This window comes from Condylura cristata, unplaced genomic scaffold, assembly GCF_000260355.1.
Source record: "Condylura cristata isolate star-nosed mole 26May11 unplaced genomic scaffold, ConCri1.0 scaffold00017, whole genome shotgun sequence".
Lineage (NCBI taxonomy): Eukaryota > Metazoa > Chordata > Mammalia > Eulipotyphla > Talpidae > Condylura > Condylura cristata.
This window is the reverse complement of record NW_004567118.1, coordinates 25,098,750-25,118,389: the sequence shown is the minus strand read 5'-3', so window position 1 is coordinate 25,118,389 and position 19,640 is coordinate 25,098,750. Positions and strand designations below refer to the sequence as shown.

The window sequence follows — 19,640 nt, the reverse complement described above, 5'->3', positions numbered from 1 at the left end:
AAAAAAAAAAAAATAGTACCGTCCCATATGTTCAGTCAACACTAAGGGTATCTTTTCAGCTGGGCTAAGCAAGCCAGTAACTCGCAGCAGGACAAAACGGTAATAATTATGTGCTTTACCCACCAGGGGTGATCAGTTAGTGCCCATTCACACTGAAGTTTAATTATCTTTATTTTGCTTCATGTGTTTGATGTTGAAAGCTTGAACCACTAGTCTCCTAAGAGTTCCCTTGATCATACAGAATTGGGTGAGGATGGGAAATTAGGAATAAAAAATGAAGGCAGTAGAGGTTAAAGGTAAATTCTATAGTTATTTACCATTGCAGATAAACAGGTCATGACTAGGAAAGGTTGGGAGGAGTATCCATTTGCTAGCCAACTACTTTTGTGAAATACCTTACTATTTCTAATTCTTTCAATCTTTTCTCCTTGGTTTTCCAGAAAGATAAATATCAGCAACAAATAATAATATTGCCTGTCCTTTTATTTTCCTGACTAATTCCATTGGCTAGCACTTCTCAAAGAGTGTTAAATTACAGTGGTAAGAGTGGGCATTGCTCTTTTTCCTGATTTGAATAAGACTGCTCTGGGATTTAATATTAACCATGAGGTGTGAGATGGATGGCTTTTTCTTTTTTCAGAAAGTATCCATCTGTTCCTGTGTTACTAAGTCTTTAAATCACAAACAGAAAATTGCTTTATTAAGTGCCCTGTTAATATGATGGATGAGCATATGAATATGGAGCATGGATGAGCATTCATATGATGAATTATACTAACATTGAGTTAATATCTGTAGATCACCCAACACTAAGCCATAGGATAAAGTTTTCTAGGGGTGGAATGTGAAGGAGAGACCATGTCTGTTTCTCTTTCTTGCCAGGGAGACCATGAGAGACCAGTGGATCATGCACCCTATTCTTTCTTCCCCACAGAGATAGAATTCAACATCACAGGGAATTATGGGAGTCCAGTCCATGTGAACCACAACGCCAACTACAGCTCAATGCCCTCCCCAGACATGGACCCCGCTGACCGGCGCCAACCCGAGCAGGCCCGTCGGCCCCTCAGCGTTGCCACGGATAATATGATGCTGGAGTTTTACAAAAAGGATGGGTATGAACTAGTATCCCTGTCTCAGCGTTGGGGATTGGAGGGATTGAGATGTAAGAAAAAACGGGTGGACACAAAGGCTGCACTTACTAGCAGTCGTTCATTGAGGTGACTTGTAACAACTAAACTGTCCCTCCTTTGGGAGGCTTTCATCTGTGCTTTTTGGGATGAGTCTTGGCTTGCTGCCCTAACTTTGAACCAGAGGTAAGTGCAACCCTCTGAGCTGACAGCTGTGTTTAGGATTGATTAGTTCTCATCAAAAGAAAGAAAATGCAAACCATGGTCAACAAGGGGAATTAAAAAAAGATACATAAACACTTTATTTTGGCTCAAGATTTGTAAATGTACGTCTATTCTCCAATCCTTTATGATTTCGTTGTCTTGATGGGTCTGCTTATTTGCATTCTTCTGCAGCATTCTTGTATAAGCAACACCATTCATGCAAGAAATAGCAGGAAACCTAAAAATTGAAACATTCTGAGTATTAAATCCTTTAAGTTTTTAAGAATTTCCCCTATCATTGACGATTAACACCTAGAACTACTTTGATGCAGCTGTTACAGGACTCATAAATGCATTCGACTCAGTTCTCATAGGAATGACCCTCTCCACACTTGTCTTAGCCTTTTTATGTAATATGTGGTTGCATAATATGATTCTCATAACAAATAAAATAGGCATAAACAAGTTTCATAACAAGCATAACTGATTCACGGTAAGCATCAATTCAGCTGTGGCTGAATCCAAACATGTGGGATGTGGACCTATGAATGTTCAGCAGCAGAAGATACCAGCTAATATGTAAGAACTGGGTGCATTGCATGGTCAAGCAAGTCAATTCAATAAGTAAAACTGATTACAATAAGTAAAAATGCTACTGTAAAATAAAATTTAGCAACTTTACCAAAATATACAAGAGCATCCAAAGCAGGAAGTATAGCAGTTACAACCTTCCCCTTCCCTACTGGACCATACTGGGTGACCAGAAAGATCACCAGAAAGATCACCAGAAAGTTGAACGGCTCCCAGTCATGTGGATTTCAGAGGGAAGTCTGAAAACCAAAACCTCCAGCAGTGTATGAGTCCTTTTTATTTATTTATTTTTATTGGCCCTTCTTTTCTGAGTGGGAGTTGGCACTGGTGACCTAGACCTTGTCCTGTGATGTTGGAGAAGGGGTCAGAAAGGGCAGTATACCTGCTGGCCACTGACTTTATGTGGGAAGGATTGTTTATTGACTCTATGTTGTTCTTTGTTGTTCACTGTCCAGTGGGGAAGGCAAAAGTAGAAATACTTAGACATTGAAGGGAGTAGAAGAACATTTCTTAAATCTGTAAAAAATAAAAAGAGCATATTCAGAATCTGATCTTTGCTTTGAGAGAGAAAGAGATTCCAAGTGATTGCAAGTGCATTAGAAGTTGTTTTTAAATTTCAGTTTAAGTAATTCAGTTCCTTTATGCAGTGTCTGCTTGAGGGGATGCTCTTGGGTGAATTCTGGTCCTGCCTTGGGTTAACTCATCTAGTCCCTGGGGCCTCTACAGGGACAGAGTGCCCCTCTGTGCTCTCTCTCAGACCTCTGATTCTCAGAATCCTCCAAAGGGAAATCCAGATGATGATCAAGAGAAAGTTACACTCCATGGAATCCTGCATTTGAAGGCCATCAACCCCCATAGTGTGCAGGCAGATGAAGAGGTTGGGTGATGCTATTTTATGTAGATGCTTCATCTCTGCTCAACAAGTGTGTAAATAATATACCTGCTAGGCACACCATTTTGACATAAAATTGAGATTCACCACAGATGATAATGGCATAGGAGATGCACACATAAATTACTATTGCAAATGAAATGCATAGGTTTTATTTATTTTAACATAGATAGAGGGATTAGCTGAGTTAGGGCTTCACCATGTTGTCTGGGATACCAGTGCATGTGATTGAAAGTAAAGTGAGCTTGTACATGGCCAATTTTTTATTTACTTTAAGAAAAACACTAACCTAAAGCTGCAAGTATTGGGAGGATAGAAAAAGAATTTGCATAGTTCGAATCAAGTATTACTTAGCAATATTAGGTGAATTCTCCACATTTATCTTTATTTCTGAGCCTTTAAAATCTATCTGATGCATTTCAAATTCTCCAACACTAACAAATTTAAACTAATTTTATGAAGGTGTTTTGGTCAGGTTAAAGAAAGAAAATAAGTTACATGCCAGTAAGTTTTTTTTTTTTTTTAATTGGGGGAAGAAAAATAAATCATGCAGAGTAGTTTACTCCTCCCTAAGCTCCTGATGTTGGTCCTGGTGCTGCCAAATTCAGATGACATAGGAAACTGGATTTCATTAGCAAATCCTGGGGTTCAGTTTAGGAGGTCACATCTACATTTGTCATGATTGGATAGGAAAATTAATGCCCCTTCTCAGAATTATTAGGCCCTAAACCAAACCTTAGAGCCTGAAGTAACACCTTATTTGGGGAATGACAGCTGTGATTAAAATAAATCTTGAATTAAGGAGACTATGAGGGTGGGCCCTAAATGCAGTCATCTGAGTCAGAAGATGGTGGCGGAGGGAGATCTGACAGACACACAGAGAGGTTGACGTGGAGGTTGAGCAGAGATCCCTCGAAGATGTGACTGTCAGCCAAGGAATGCTGAAGGCCACTGACAGCTGGATGTAGCAAGGCGTGGATGGATTCTCAGCACAGACTGCTTACACCTTGATGTCAGCACTGATGCTGCTGATTTTGGACTTTGGTCCCAGAAATGGGGTATACAAATTTCTGTTATTTACCTACTTGGTGGTACTTATTTACAGCCACCACGAGAAACTAACCCATCCCAGGAGCTTTGTGGTAAAGATGGAAGAGGAGTTTTGATTCTTTTCCCATTGAGGCTTGAAATTTACTTGCACTCCTTTTGATTATGAGTTGGCCTCAATGACTTCGTTAATACGATGGAACAGATGTCTGGGATTTCTGAAACTAGGTCAGAAAAAGTTGCCTTGGGATATGCCTAAGACTCTTAGATCACTGGCTCTTGGACCCAGCCATACTGCTGTGTGGGAGTCCCGGCAGCCTCTTAAGGAGACAGACACCCCAGCCTTCATCCACAGCTGAGCATTGGGGCTGACACCGATTTTCCATTTATCTTGGGCACTTCTAGCTCACATCAGGTCACCGCAGCTAGAGCTGTGTCATGCGGTCTCTGCCAAATTGCCAAGACTGTGAAGTCATGACCAAAATTTTGAAAAAGCTACCAAGTTTTGAGGGTGGTGGCCACAAAAGACAAGAAACTTTAAAAAAAGGAACAGCAATGTCCTCCTCATGCTACTGGCTCCTATTCTTCCAACTGATTTCATGGGTCTGGGTTAGAATTTGGGCATGGACAATTTTAAACTGTTCCAAATGCTTCTAATAGACATCTAGTGCGAGAACCACTGAATCATTAAAAAAAAAAAAAAAAAAAGTTGCCACCCTGACGAAAGAATTTGATACCATTTAAAAAAATGAAACCAAACCTTCCTATTCTAGCCATGAACATTGGTGTACAGGACATGCTAGAGAATTCTGTACAGGCATCCTCACTGTGCCGTGCCAGCATGAGTGAACCTGAAATACAGTGAGTCCTGAATGGGTCACGCTTGTGCCTTTGGAACATCCCTTAATTCCCACTTGGAAATTTTAGGGTATGAGTTCATTCACTTTGGATGCCTTGTTTGTATTTTTTTAGATTGATTTATTCATACAGAGTTGGGATACAAGCCAGAGGTGTAGGGGTGGTGAGAGGATTCACCAGAGACAGAGTTGGGGGCAGAACAGGCAGATAGACAAAGTACACTGCTGAGGGGAGCAGTGGGCAGGTCAGGAGAGGTCTGTCGCGCCATGTGGGTCATCTCCCACATCTCCCATGTGGGCGGGGATCTAACTCACACTGACATGGCTGCGGCCAGCTTGCAGGGCTGTGTCCTAACCTGTTGTGCCACCAGTGAGGGCCTTGTTTGTATTTTACAGAGTAATGCTTTTATTTCTTAAATCATTTGTCCCAGATAAGTACTGATAGTAACTGGCAAGTCTCTTCTATTTTTCTGACAATGGTAAAGATGTTGCCCCTGGCTACAGCCAATATTTTTTATGCACTGTCCTTTTTATACTCCCTCCAAAGAGCTGGCCATGATGTCTGCAAGCTCTTGCCTGTTCGGATGGACCTAGGGGTTGTGAGCATTTGTCTGATGTGTTCCCAGTTCTGCTAGGACTGTTGAGGGAACCGTGGACAAGGCCAGATGCAAGAATAGAAATGATTATCAACAATTAAGCATCCTTCCCAGCTTCCCCCTCCTCACAGCTGCTTTCTACTCTGCCTCCTTTTCCTCCAGACAGACCTGGCCAGCCACCCATATGCACCACCTGTTGCCTGCCTGATCTGCTGGTTCCCTTGGGCCTACTCTCCTCGCTTGCTTTTTGCCTTCTCTTGACTCAGCCTCATGCTCTCTGTACTTTCCCTGCTGAGTGACATGTCTGTCTCACTGCTACTGCCTAGTTCCAGCCTCATGTACCCATATAGCTGCTGGCAAGGCCCCAACAGCATCTTTGAGGCTCCCCACAGACCCTGGGACCCTAAGATGGCAGTTGGCCCCTGGGGATCCCAACTACTTGGTTCTTTATATTGAGAAGAACAACTTGCAGCTTCCCAGTGGTTTGGTCCTTAGAGGTCCTTTATCAGAACCAGTAGACAGCAACCCCTAAAACTTATGAGAGTATTTACACCAGAGCCAGTGACCTCCTTGGGCCTCATTTTGGCATTTGACTCACCCTTGACCTGTGCTTGAGAGTTGCTCTGCAGCGGGTCTTGTCCCACCCACCTGGACCTTAACCTAGATCCACAGTCATTTCAATAGGCAGGTTTAGTGGGAAGAATCAGAGAGCAAGCTGAACAGCACTCTGTGGATTATTAATTCTACTGTTGGTAATCATGGGGTGGGAGGATGGAAATCAGGGCTAGTGAGTCCCGGGAACACATGATTCAACACTTAAGTAACGTCAGCAGCATAGGACTTCTGAGAGGCCTTTGAACAGGCTGCTGTAAGCGACAAAGCCCACCAGGGGCTGTGGCGTGCGTCACCTGCTGAGTTTCCTAGATCACAAAGCCTGTTGTCACAAGACATTCAGGACCAGTGCTCCGAGGGACTTGCTTCAGCGTCCTCAGTAGACCTTACTGGGGGCGCATGGGTTGCATACAGCACAGGAAGCCTGGTAGGTTGCAGCAATTAGCTTCACATAGAGCCTGCACTTCTGCAGTGAGCTTACCTGGGAAGGCAGGCTAGATACCAAGGAGAAAAGTAACTCCTATTGTGGGATTGGATTTATGAGGGTGTATTCTTGGCCCCCACTTCAGCTTCCACATGTTCAGGATTTACCTGTTCATGGATGCTGAGACCAGGTTTATTGCCAGAGGATTCCAAACTTTATTTGTAGCTGGCAGGTGCAGAAACTTTGTTTCTATGTATTTAGGGAGGAAATTATCCCTAGAGAAACTGGAAAATACCTGAATCTGGCCTCTCTGGGTGAGTATAGCCAGAGCTTTATCAGGATTTTTAGGTTCTTACTTCCTCGGGCACCATATAGTGACCCCTTCGACACCCCTTTCCACTGTTGGCCAGCCACCAAGTTCATCTTAAAGGTTTCCCAGAAGGTATCCATGGCTACTTGGGGAGTTGCCGCGTTTCCCTGCCCCCTTTGTTGGTTGATTTTTACCAGATTTTTTGCACCACAATTCAAAACCTTTCCCGGTTGCTATAGGCACAAGTATCTCACAGCTATCTGTTGGCTGGCTAGGACTGTTTCTGTTCAGGGCTTAAAAATAACATGGCAGATACATTTGTCCCTCACAGGGGAAAATAAAATAACTACTAGACCCCATGATGGTCCATTTCAAACTTCTTTTCAGTGATAATCTTCTTGGAATTAGGATCTTCCAACTTCAGACTTCAGTTTCGGGATACAAAGAAGAAAAACCACCTTGTTCTCTTGATCTCATGTGTAAGTAAGGAGAGAGGTCTGCTGAATCAGGGAACGGTTGAGCAGAAGTAGAGGCCCGCATTATTCCTGAACTTATTCTGTCCTATTCTCTCATGAAAAGTATGAAGTGTGGCTTATGATAAGTTGCACACAAATACAAGGTGGTGGTAGACTGGGAGGAGTTAAATTTTACATTAATGAGGTTACTCTTCCAAAAGGAAAATGGCCTCACTTCATCTGAATCCCAGTGATGAGGAGGTGAGAATTCCGGGTTCCCTGACCCTTGTCTCCTTCCTTGCCAAGAGGAGAGTGGGCCATCTCTCCAAATACAGCAGGTCTTCATCTCCTACCAGACGCAGCGTGCCTGAGCCCTCTCCTAGACTCTGCCATGCCCGCCAGCCTCCTGCTTACCACTGTCCTAAGCCTTTGCTCCTTGAAAGTTCTTCCTGGTCTCTGTCTCTTGCTTTGCCTTGAGTTGTCTATAAAAGGATCTGAAAGCCAAATTTCTGTCAGTTTTCACCAGAAGCAGTGGACCATGGAGATCTCTGATATCCAGGCTGTGCAATGACTTCTACTGGAGTTGAATGTTTTTAATTAATTGCACTCGCCATTCAAGCAATTTTTTGCTTCTGACTTTATGCGGTACAACAATGAATACAAATTTGTGAGCTGCTGATAAAGAACTTCTGGTTGCATTCTTCCACCTTTGAGTAGATTCCCTCAACAGGGTGAGGCCTACCTCCTGCAGGGCCCCTATTGTGGATGTCATGGGAAACGTATTATTTGGAGGATGCCAACTAATTTTATAATTTTATTTGGGGTTTGAGTTTCATCTTGACATTCAGACACTTACAGATACTATGTATTAATCCATTTTGCTTCGGAACATAAATATACTTCCAAGCATCCAAAAGCATTGCTACAGCCTTAGAGATTGATTCACTCTATAAAGATTTACATTGTTTTTTGAAAATGCCAGTGAACATTGGATGCTTGTTCACTGTGATGCTGCCTCCCATAAAAAAGTAGCTTTATTTGGATAGTAGCCATTACAGATGGCATGGCATTCTTTTTGTAAAAGTAGAAGTGTATGTTTAGCTCTAGTTTCTTGGCTACCGACATTTTGCAGCGATGTAACAGGTCATATTTGTCCACACCCATTGCCCTAGCTGGCACCTGCTCTTGGTAAGCCAGGAAAAGATCACCATTGACCTGGCGTCTGAGGTTACTGACCCTGGAAGATGCCATTATAGTGCAAGCCATCCCCCACCTACCCTAGTCCTGCGCCACTCTCCCTCTCTATAGTGAGAGACTTGAGAATAGGGTAAGGAAGAGACAAAAGGGTGAGGCCTACCTCTTGCAGGGCCCCCTATTGCAGATGTCATGGGAAATGTATTACAAGCCTGCTGAGCTCACAGACCATTGTAGCTCTGTGGTGTCAGTCTCCTTCCCCAAGCAGAATCTTCAACTTTCTGCTTTTTTTATCCTGATAAATTTTGGAGCCCAGAGAGCATAACTTGACACTCCTCACTCCCTCGCAGCCTACTTTAAATATCAGGGGGATGCAAATTGTCCCTCTTCCAGAGGTTAAAGTGGCCTCCACGGGTGATTCTGGATCTCTCTAGAAGGTACCTATGTATTGATAGAGGATCTCAGACCCAAAGTGACTTGAAAGCCCCTGGGTGCTGGAAAGAGATACCTCCTCAGAGCCATCCAAGGGAGAATTGAAAGACCAATTGTGGCACCGGCCTCTGTGAGGACCCTGTAGAGGGTGTGTCAGGGCTGTCCCTGTCCGCTTCCCTGAGTTGCACCGCCATCAGCCCCCTTCCTGAGGCTCTTCCCACTGCTGCCCCCATCTCCACACTCACACTTTTAGGTTTATTTATTCATTTATTTACTTTTAGTTTTGCTGTATTTTTTACAAAAGAAATAAGACATTTTAGGCAGGCTGGATCTCAGATCTGTTCATGCCACGTGCAGGTGTGTGTAAACGCACACTAACTCTCAAAACCACACCCTGCTGTGCATACACTTGGAAGAGGCAGAGCTAGCAGGAGTACATTTGCTCACTGCAGGAGTGTGCATAGCCTTTAATATTAAACATTAGCTCTTAGTTGGTGAGGGTCTTGATTGTCACCAGTTACCTTCTAGATCAGAGAAAGGGAATTAACAGCCTTCTGAATCATGCAATTTAGAAGCAAGCAGATGACTAGTTCCACTGGTTTTTTTTCTCCCTTATGACACCTTCTCCTTTCTATCCAACCCCTACATGTACCAATACCTACGCTTCTGCTGCTGGCTCTACTAATCTGTATGCTTGGAAGGATAAGATTTTCACTCATACAGATAAAAAGAGTCACTTTACCTGCAGAAACCAACCAAACTGAGATTAATTCCATGGCACAAGAGAAGCCCTGCAGTTAGAGCCGGACCTTGACAAGAGACAGCCTGTGTGTCCATAGGAAGACATAGTTTTTTTGACACTAATATCTGTATGTTTCTGTCCCTGCAGCCTTAGGAAAATCCAAAGGTACAGTATCACCTCTGGTAGCCACGAGGCCATGTTCAATCTCTGAGAATCAAGGAAGCTGTGCCTAGAGGCTCTGCGAGGCTGAATGTGCCGTGTTTGGTTGCTTGGCCGACTTACTCGAAGCCGTGTTCCCATCATTAAGACAGAATTGAAGCAGGGAGTAACCCTAGTCATGACCGGCCTCTTCCCTGCAGTGTAGATAGTGGGTGTGGCCTCCAGAGGTGTGGCTCTGCCAGGGTCCTGCAGCTAGGGCAGGAATCCTAAATGAGGGGTATGCTTTAGACCCCAAGTGGCAGAAAGAGGAAGAATGGATATTTGGATGTCTCTTGCTGATCGGTTCCATGTTTTCACCTGATGCTGCCTGGTCCCTGCCGGGTCCACCGCCATCCCCCATGCGGAGGCGTGATTGGCCTCAGAGAGGCTGCACTCTGCTCTGGGGAAGCTTGGATTCCATGCCCAGGGAGCTTGTCAGCGATTTAGTCTAAGGCCAGCTGGCTTTGGCAAAGGGTGGAAGCAGCTGCCAGCCGTGTCAGGGCTGCCGGTGCGAGGCCCATCCCAAACAGCCGGGGTGTTCCAAGCGACGCCCGTCCAGGGGGCCCGGTCTGACGCTCGCTTCCCTGGGCCAGGCGGGTGCTAAGGCTGCGCTGCTGTTCTGACACAGACGTGCTTGAATGTGTCCGCTTCGTGGGGGAGGGAGCCTGTCACCTGTCACGTGTGGGTAAGCAGGTGTCTTTGTGTCCCTCGCCAGCATGGGCGTGAGGGTCATGGACACATCCTGGGTGTCTCGAAGAGGCTCTTCTGCCGGCCGAAAAACGTCCTGCGCCCCACCCACCATGCAGCCTCCGGCCCCACCCGCTGAGCTTGCTGCACCTCTGCCATCGCCCCTACCGGAGCAGCCCCCAGATGGCCCCCCAGTGCCCTCGCTCTCTCCATCTAGCTTGGGCCCCCAGACCGGGGCTGAGCGGACCAGGTAAGCCCAGGGGCGGGCTGGCCTGTGGTGCAGGGGGTGTCTGGGTTTGCCTCTGGAGGCCTCTTGGATCTGGTCATTTCCCATCCCCACTCCCGATTTCTGAGCATTCATGCTTGGCTTCCTGCATCATGCTGGCACCAAATAAATTATCCACAGTTCCTTGGATTGTCAGAGAAAGCCCAGTCTTTCCAAGAATAGCATTCCCAAGCAAACATAAAGTGGCAGCTTGTTAAAGCGCAGTGTGAGGAATCAAAGTTCTCCAGCCCTGCCTCCCTCTCTGCCTCTGCCATGATAATTTCCCTATTTTGAAATGTAGAACTTTAATGTTTCTTTCCCTTTTCTCTCCCGGAGATTCACAGGGGCCAGTTTTACTGCAAAAAGGGGTGCAAATTTGGGTAGGACAGGCGGTGATGTCATGCTGGGTCTGGCGACCTTTGTAGCATGTCATGCTGTGTGGCTGTATTGCTGTTATGTTAGAAATAAAAAGGGAATGAGCTTGTGCCATCATTAGTTCAATGAGCATTTATAGAATACTGTGTCCAGCCGGAGGTGCAATATGCTGTCTGTGCCCTTCAGGAGTTCATGTCCTGGGGCACAAACAGGCTCTGGCAAATCATTCCAGCTCAGGGTCTGGAGGAACTTAACGAGTCCCTTCCTTGAAAAGGGCATGTCACAGGGGATTCTGGAAGTGGGAATTGCTCAAGGAAAGGATGTTGCTGTTTGTTTCTGTTTTAAAGCAGTTTGGAGAAGCAGGAAGGCTACCTTGCATCAAATACAGCATTTCTCCATGACCAGGCTGGAAAATTTTTGGTGACTTTGGAAAGCAGACACACACACACACACACCTTCATCACCACCAGTCACTCATACACAAACACACACAAGTGCAAACACTCTAAATGAGGGGCTTTGGGGCCTGTCTTTTCCTTTGGTGGGTAGAAGGAACTTTGCCCTTGGAGAGGGAAAATGGCAAAATAGAAAGGGCACAGTGCAGTTGGGGACGCTGGATGTGCTTGGGTCACTGCTGATGGCTCCAGCTCTGGACGAAAGGACAAGGTCCTGCATGCAGCAGGCGCAAGGCCAGCTTGGGGGAGGGGTGGGCAGCAGGTTCATGGAGAAGCACAGTGCGCCCAGGAGGCTGCTCAGAAAATGGGCAAAGAGGCACGAAGTTCCCTGGGATAAGCCCCTTGTCGGCAGCTCATGATTCCCCTTCTGATAAATGAGGCTGGTGCGAAATGACATTGTGGTGTATAAATGCTCCTTCTAGGGAATGCCCCTCAAAGATGGGTCTCCCCAGACCTTGAAGGTGTTGTAGAATACTGCGCCTGGGTGACCCTGCGCGCAGGGAGGGAGCATGGCCCCAGGTTGATTACTTCAAAGGCCAGCTCCCTGGGTCTGCACGCCTAGCTGCCCAGCTCGTTCTGCCCCTTTCTCTGGGGCGATCACCTCCGAGCTGCCCTTTGGGTGTTGGTGTTGTTACCTGTCCTGCACCACTCTTTCTCTCCCAACATGGAGACCTCCCAATACAAACAGGTGTTCCATTTTCTTTTGTTGTTTTTGTTTTTGTTTTTCTGTTTTCTGGACATTTGCAGCCTGAGGATGATTCGTCCAGTTGCCGAATTCCTGTTACGACTCCCCCACTCCCGAGGATGGAGTGCCCTCCCTTCTCTCTGGCTTACCCTAGCTTTCCATTCCTCACCCAGGTCCATCCCCTCCAGGCCTGGTGGATCTTTAGCCAGGCTCAGTCTCCACCCTTTGCTCATCTTCTTGGCATTAACCCTAATCCCAAATTCTGCCTTCCTTCTGCACTTCATTACCCCAGCTTACTGACTAAACCATGTGTCCCCAAAACTAACCTATCTGCAAGTGTGCATAACCGTATCTCATCCATCTAGCTCTCCTAACAACCTCCGTAAACCCTCCCTCTCCCCATTGGGTCAGCTACACCTGTGCTGGACAGAGAGGAACAAGGCTCAGTAGGTAAATACTTGCTTCTGTGGTGGGAAAAGTGCAGGTGGGAGAGAAAGGGAAGACAAGCTCTTGGTTCCCTAAATTCCCTGGACAGATGACTTGTGTATCTAGAGTAAAGAAGGTTCTGGTACCCCAGCATAGAGCATATTTGTGTTTGCTTGTTTCATGTTTATTATTATTATTATTATTTTTATTTTACCTCCTGTTAATGGTGACAGAAAGATGGAATATTAGATATTTGGTGTTAATATCTGGGGTTCTCATGACCTTGGACCTAAGGAAGAGTAAAAGTCAAGTTGAACTGAAATGAGACAAGGGTTTCCTGTGTTTGTTTTTGACATTGTTTTTCATGAACAGAATAGAGAATCGTTACTCTTCTGGCTCTTTTGGATGAAGTAGCTTTTTCCTTGGGGAAAGGCCTGGGTGTGGAATAAAACTCATCCTGCGGAAGAAATATGGAGGGGAATGGAAGTTTTCCCCTATCCTTTTTGGATCTTTTGGCTGGCCTATAGTTAAATTACCATTTCTACAGATGAATTGTAGAAAAAAAAAACATGAATTTCTATATGTATGGGTGTTCCAGAGATATTTGACTCTTAACAAGTGACAAGTCATTCTCATTCAGTTTTTATACCTTTTTAGATAAGGACAAATTGGAAAGAAAGAAAAATTCGGGTTTATAGATCGTAAAGATAAATTTCTTATCTCTGATAAGGGCGTCTTATAAGAAGTCTCATAAGGAAGACTTCTACTTTTTTACTTTTCCCTTCTAGGTAGGGTTGTTTTTTTTTTTTTTTTTTTTCCCACATGGGGGAGTCATCTCAAGGACAAAGGAGTGTCACATGTTCTTCTAACACTCCTTAACTAACTTCAGTGTAAATGACATGCTAGGTTGACACATTTTGGGGTGATCCCCATCAGAGAGAATTTACTGCTTCCTGGGATGTCATTACCTCTTCATTTCTTCACATGAAAAAAACAAATTATGCTTCAGTAATGTTCACTGTTCCAGCCAGTTGTCTGCCTCCCAGCTTCTTTATTAGTGGGAATCAGCAATATGTCCAGAATTGTTCAGAATTTGAAATTTCTAGATAAATCTGAAGAAATGGGCCATGGCTATTTTTTTTTTTTTTTTAAAGATTTATTTATTTGTGCATACAGAACTGGGGTACAGACCAGAGGCTCAGGGGCGGCGAGAGGCTTCACCAGAGACAGAACGGGGAGCAGAACAGGCAGATTGACGAAGTACACTGCTGAGGGGAGCAGCGGGCGGGTCAGGAGAGGTCTGCCACGCCATGTGGTCACCTCCAGGGCAGGCGGGAATCGAACTCATGCGGAAGCGGCTTTAGATTCTCAGTGCTGGGCTTTAACCCGCTGCGCCACCAGGGAGGGCCCCATGGCTATTTTTATGGGAATGCAAGAACCATCGCAAAGAGCTTAATTTCCCACACACCCTGTGCCCCACCTGAGCGCATCATTGTTCAAGTGAACGGGTGACATATAGCTCCCCGTCCCAGGATCACCTCTTCTGATTTGCTAGAGGCTCTCTGGAGTATTATGTGAAGATGAATAAGAGCCCCTTGTGAAGAAGTAGGGAGATCAGTTAGTAAAGTTTGCTGTGGGGACAGAGAGCCATAGAGTTACTTACTGACTCTGGGCTATGGATAGAGTTAAGTGTCTTAACCTGTACTTAGGAGGAACCCTGAGGAAGAGTCAACAGTGAAGGGTGAATTCTCTTTGGGACCTGGTGATCCAGAGTGTCCCCTTATCAATTTGAGGAACCCTAGAGACCCTCACTAAAGTAAGCCTCACCCCTCCAGCCTAGAAACTGGGACTTGAATTGCCCCGTGTTCGGGAGCACAGTCAGCTTACCATCAGCTAGCATGTGTTACTGAGTTTGAAGATTGATCCCAGATACCCTCCCCCCCACATACACACACCCATACACACTCAGGGACATGATGGAGGCGTAGAGCAAGCAGCTGGAGGGCTGGAGAGTGGTGGAGGTGTGGCAGTGTGAGCCCAAGTCATTGCCCACTCTGATCCTGAGTAGTCCTCGTAGCTCTGGTGTGCTGTGAATACAGAAGGGGTGAGAGCATGGAGACCAGATGTGGACATTAGAATATTAGAAACCCCATGTTGATCACATTGCTCATGGTCTCTGTGTGGAGAGAGCATAAAGGTAGGGAATTGGAGCTGGCAGTAAGTGCCAAGTGCAGGGACATGGGCTGAGGACCTTGGCCATGACAGGCCCAAGGAAGGACACATGTTCGGGAGTCTGCCTGATAGACCAGAGCTGGACATGCCAAGCTGGCACAGGACAACAGGTGGGCCTGGGAGTCGCACACACATAGCAGTGCTCACTTGCCTGAGTTCAGGGGGTTCTCTTTTGCCCTGTGTGCTTGTTTTTCAGCACTTCCAAGAGCAAAGAGCTCTCTCCAGGATCTGGGCAGAAAGGAAGTCCAGGCTCCAGCCAGGGGATGCCCTGTGTGGGGACGCAGCCAGGGACACAACCAGGTGCCGGTTCCAGCCAGCTGCCCGCAGACCAGAGCCCTCACACCCTGCGGAAAGGTACGGCATGGTGCCCGCTGGTGGGCCTTGGGCAGTCCCAGGGTGACTGGAGTGTTGCCTGCACATGCGTCCCTTCAGTTAGCATGGATGTTTAGACACTGTGTGGCTTAGTGAAAAATTCTTCTCTGGGCATTACAGCTTTTGGAAGGTCCATCTCCTAAAGGCATTATTTTATCACTCTTCCTCGACTTGCTCATTTGCACACAGGGTTCATTAGCAACTAATGGAGGGCACTGCCTCCTGGGCACCCAGACCTCTGCAGAACTGGCCTTGCAGTGATATATGTTCACAGCCCCTCCAACTCCCACCTTCATTGTATAGAGTCTAATGCGGAAACCCCCTGCCAGTTACCCCTGCACCCCCTCACACTGGGGCCTCATGGCTGCATACAGAAGCAACAGAAAGGAGGGGTCAGGTCCTGACCTTGTATGTTCCTGCTTGGAAAGGCCTGAGAATGTCTGCACTTGACCATCAGCGTCCACCCAGAATCAGCTGCTGGGATGCAATGTAAAAGGCTTGTTCATTTACCCCAAGATGACTCCCAAAACTAAAGACACACCATGTGGTGACGCGGTGACTTTCATTTGTTTGTTTTTCACTTTTTATCATTTCTGAGCAGCCTTTAACTTACTCAGAGTAGCACATGGCTTAATTGGCTCTCAGGTCAAGTTTCCAGCTTCCAGGTGTGGCTTTAGCTCCAGAATCTATAGGAGAGGCCTGCTTTACTTCATCCACATGTGCCTTCTCGACAGGTTTCTTGCCAGCCAGACAGCAGTTGCGATCCCATTATCAAACCCGTCCTCCCCCACCCCTACTCTCTGGCAGTTTCCCATCCATTCTACCAACATTTATGAGCACCTACTATGGCAGAGCTCTGTGCTGGGCACCCAGGGTGTAGTAGAGTCACAGGTAGCATCTCCAGAAAGGTAGCCGTGACCTACAGTGCAAGGTGGTGCTCTGTATTGTGGGCCTCAAGGCACCATGGGGACATGATGGGATTTTGACATTCAGGGATTTTCTCTGGCACCAATAGGTCTTTACAGTATAGATATGGGTTCTTTAGCATCTTTGTTTACATGACCCTTATCAGCTCCCCAGCCCTACGAGGCAGGGTGATGATGAAGCCATTGTTCTGCCCACTGAGGAGAGGGGAGTCAACTTCCTGCTGCCAGGGGCAGTTTGGCCTTTTTGGTTCTTATATCACACTGGGCCTGGGCTAGATGTGCAGCCTAGAATGACCCAGGTCTCTTTTGCAAGTGACACTTAGTAGTTCAGCGCCACCATTTGAAAGGTGGAGCCTTCTCTACCTTCCGCGACTGCCCACAACTGGCACATGTGGCTTTTTGATAGTCTGGCTTACTTAATCTCCTCAGGGGTTGACAGTGTGCCACAGTTGTACATCACTCCCCGGTAATGTCATCGCCAACATCCCGGCGCCAACATCATCACCCCCCCACACTCCCCCCCCCAACCCCGGCTCATTTAGAAGGCAAGGTCAAAGGCTGATCCGCAAGTCAGCTCATGGCTTGTTTCCCGTCCAGCGCTGTCAGTCCTGCGTGGCCCCCAGCTGTTGCGGGCTTCAGTAGCAACAGGGAAAGCTGCCTCAGGCTTTGGAAGCTGAGCCAGAAAGTGGCTTTGTTCTATGTCATGATTCTGTGGTCCAGTCCATACTCCATCCCACTGAATGATTACAGCGCTGTGAGGAAAGGTTTGAACAGATGGCTCAGGGCATGCAAGTGGGCCAGGTGAAATGGGAATCTGTGGCCAAGGTGGTGGGGCTCTCGGGGCAGCTGCCACACAGGCACTGGGGAGCCAGGGCAGCGCGGGCAGGTCTCTGGAGTGGTTGTGTCCCATAGAGGATGGTAAGGGGTACAGGTGAGAAGGGTCCCTGAGGTGCCTGGGAGTCTTCAAAGACAGTTTCCTTTAGATTTAGTGCTACCCAAAGCCATCTGTCCTTAATTCTGACAGATTAGTTATCACTTTAAGATGTTTACCATTGACGGGCTCTTCTGACTGAATTTGCCATCCTCACCAGTTCATTTTCAGTTAAAATTATAATGCATTTGCCATCCATGGCATGACTAAGAAAATAAAGAGGAAAATGAAGGCATATAAGGGGGTTGGGGCAATGATGTGCTTAGAAAAATGCAGTGGGTCTGTGTGTATCTACACCTGGAAGTACAATTCTTCAAAGAAAAACACTGAGGCTGGTGCCCGGATGGAAGGGATGGACAGGAAGGACAGTGACACAGGCACTCGCCTTCTGTAGCCAGAAGACATGGTGTTCACCACGGTCAGGGGAGGAAGAACCCCTGGCAGGTTCAGCCAACAGTCACTTTCTTCCCCTGACACTTCTTCCCACTCTGCAATGACCAGCGGCCACTGGGAGGTCAGCCTGTGGATGGGAAATGTGTTCTCCTGTGTGGCTTGGGGTGTGTGTGTGTTGTGTGTAGACCACGGCAGGCATTCAGAGACAAGGAGGAGAAATTAGTTAACAGATGGTCAGATATGGAAACCTGCAGTTCTGGGGGTGATTTTTGAAGACCGTGTTGGTTGTTCTCAGTGTGGCAAGAGCCGGGGGTGGGCACCGGGGTAGGAGGTGTGAAATATGTGCTGACAGGCCTCGCAGACAGACTACGTTGAACAACTGTTTTGTTGTGTTTTCTCTTTCAGTTTCTAAGAAGTTGGCACCAATTCCACCCAAGGTCCCCTTTGGCCAGCCGGGGACTGTGGCTGACCAGTCTGCTGGCCAGCCGTCCCCACTCAGCCTGTCCCCCACCCCACCCAGCACCCCTTCGCCCTACGGACTGAGTTACCCTCAGGGGTACTCCTTGGCCTCAGGCCCACTGTCCCCTGCTGCAGCTCCTCCCCTGGCCTCTCCTTCCGTCTTCACAAGCACTTTAACCAAATCGAGGCCCACCCCCAAACCCCGGCAGAGACCCAGTCTGCCGCCACCTCAGCCTCCCACAGTCAGCCTCCCAGCCTCTAGTCCACAGCCCATGGAGCACCCCGTGCTCGACGGCATGTCCCCCGGGGAAAGCATGTCTACAGGTAACCACCCCACACTCCCTCTGGTCTTTCCAGGAGCCTTAGCAGAACGTGCCATGGGGAGGGATTGTTAGTGTGGCTGCAGCTAGCAAGCCCCTGCTGGTCAGGGGACACTGAGTGGGCATCACATGTGGCTTCCACCATGGTCTCCTTAGAGACAGGCCTCTCTTTCTGTGAGGCAGCCCTGGGTGTCATGCTGTCCTGAGAGGCTATTTCTTAGGGACTTTCTCCCAGCCCCGGGCTTGGGTTCTGTTCTTAATTCCCCAGTTGCGCCCCTGACTCCTTGGGAGGGTGCTTCAGGAGAGGTTGGGAGCCGGCTGTGACTGCAGCGCTGCCAGCATCAAAGCACAGGTGAGGTATCCGAGGCTTCCTCACTGGAGCCAAGGCATCTCAGCAGGAGCAAGTCCTGGTCCTGGAAACAGAGGCCAAGAACCAAAGATACATTTCCTATAAATGAAGTAAGCCTTATTAGAGAAATGTATCTCTAGGAATAGATATTTAGAGAAGGGTCAGTTTCAGAACACGTGAACTCCCTGGCTCTGGGAGGAGTTAATTGGACTAGCCCACAACGACTACACTGAGTTTTGCTTTAAATTTAAAATCAAAGACGGAGGTCTTTTCCCCTAGAAATAAAAAAAAAAAAACATGGAAGCATGAAATCATCAACACATACCACAGTTGGCAAAAACTATTTGTTGGTTTGGAAAGAGGACATTTTTGAACCATCTCCCCAGACACTGACTACATGAGGCTAGAAACTCAGGGTGTATTCGTGTGGCCACTTCCCTGTGCAGGGGGACAAAGCAGAGCATAGAGCAGAGCCAGCCCACCATTACCCCAGATGGGAGGGGGGCCTGCGCTCATCTGTTCAGCACTGAGCCAAGTAGCAGAGGGTGAGGCAGCCTGAGGTGGAACATGCACACATACGCCACACAGACACACACACAGCCAGAACACTGCAGAAACAGACAAGCAGTGTGCAACACAGCCTGCACAAGACACTCACTGGAGCCACGGAGATGCACACACGCCCAGACACATCACAACACCCACACACATACTGCATAAGCTGCAGGCCACACCAGGTGTACAGACATGTACACACACACATACATGCCGCAGACGGGCACTCCCACACATGCACACACGGGCAGTGCAGTCTGGGGTCCTGGGTGCACTGGAATGCACTCACAATCATGCTTTTATCCCCACAACCTCTGAGAGTGGTGTTTCCCCCTTGATTAAGTGGAGGGTTGAGTTAGGGTCAGCAACCTGCTATCTGGGAAACATCCGGCCCATTTGGAGTGTTGGTGATGGGTCAGGAGATTGAAATACTGTGAGAGGCAGCCATCCGTGGACTTGGCTTCTGTGTTTTTGGATGATTTTGTGGAAGGTACAGCTGCTGAGCTATAGGCTCATCTCCCCTGAG

At 47.3% G+C, this 19,640-nt stretch overlaps 1 protein-coding gene across 5 annotated transcripts in view; it reads left to right on the top strand.

Moving 5' to 3' along the window:
* ARHGAP44 (Rho GTPase activating protein 44) overlaps nucleotides 1-19,640 on the top strand; it is a 143,193-nt gene that overhangs the window by 119,310 nt on the left and 4,243 nt on the right. For 2 of the 5 annotated variants that reach the window (XM_012726294.1, XM_012726296.1), the window contains exons 16-20: nucleotides 935-1,115; nucleotides 9,634-9,651; nucleotides 10,400-10,621; nucleotides 15,006-15,163; nucleotides 17,837-18,214. In XM_012726294.1, coding sequence (XP_012581748.1) covers nucleotides 935-1,115; nucleotides 9,634-9,651; nucleotides 10,400-10,621; nucleotides 15,006-15,163; nucleotides 17,837-18,214 — 957 coding nt within the window. The remainder of the gene's footprint in view (nucleotides 1-934; nucleotides 1,116-9,633; nucleotides 9,652-10,399; nucleotides 10,622-15,005; nucleotides 15,164-17,836; nucleotides 18,215-19,640) is intronic. The other 3 variants (XM_012726295.1, XM_012726298.1, XM_012726297.1) reach the window with 3 other exon arrangements.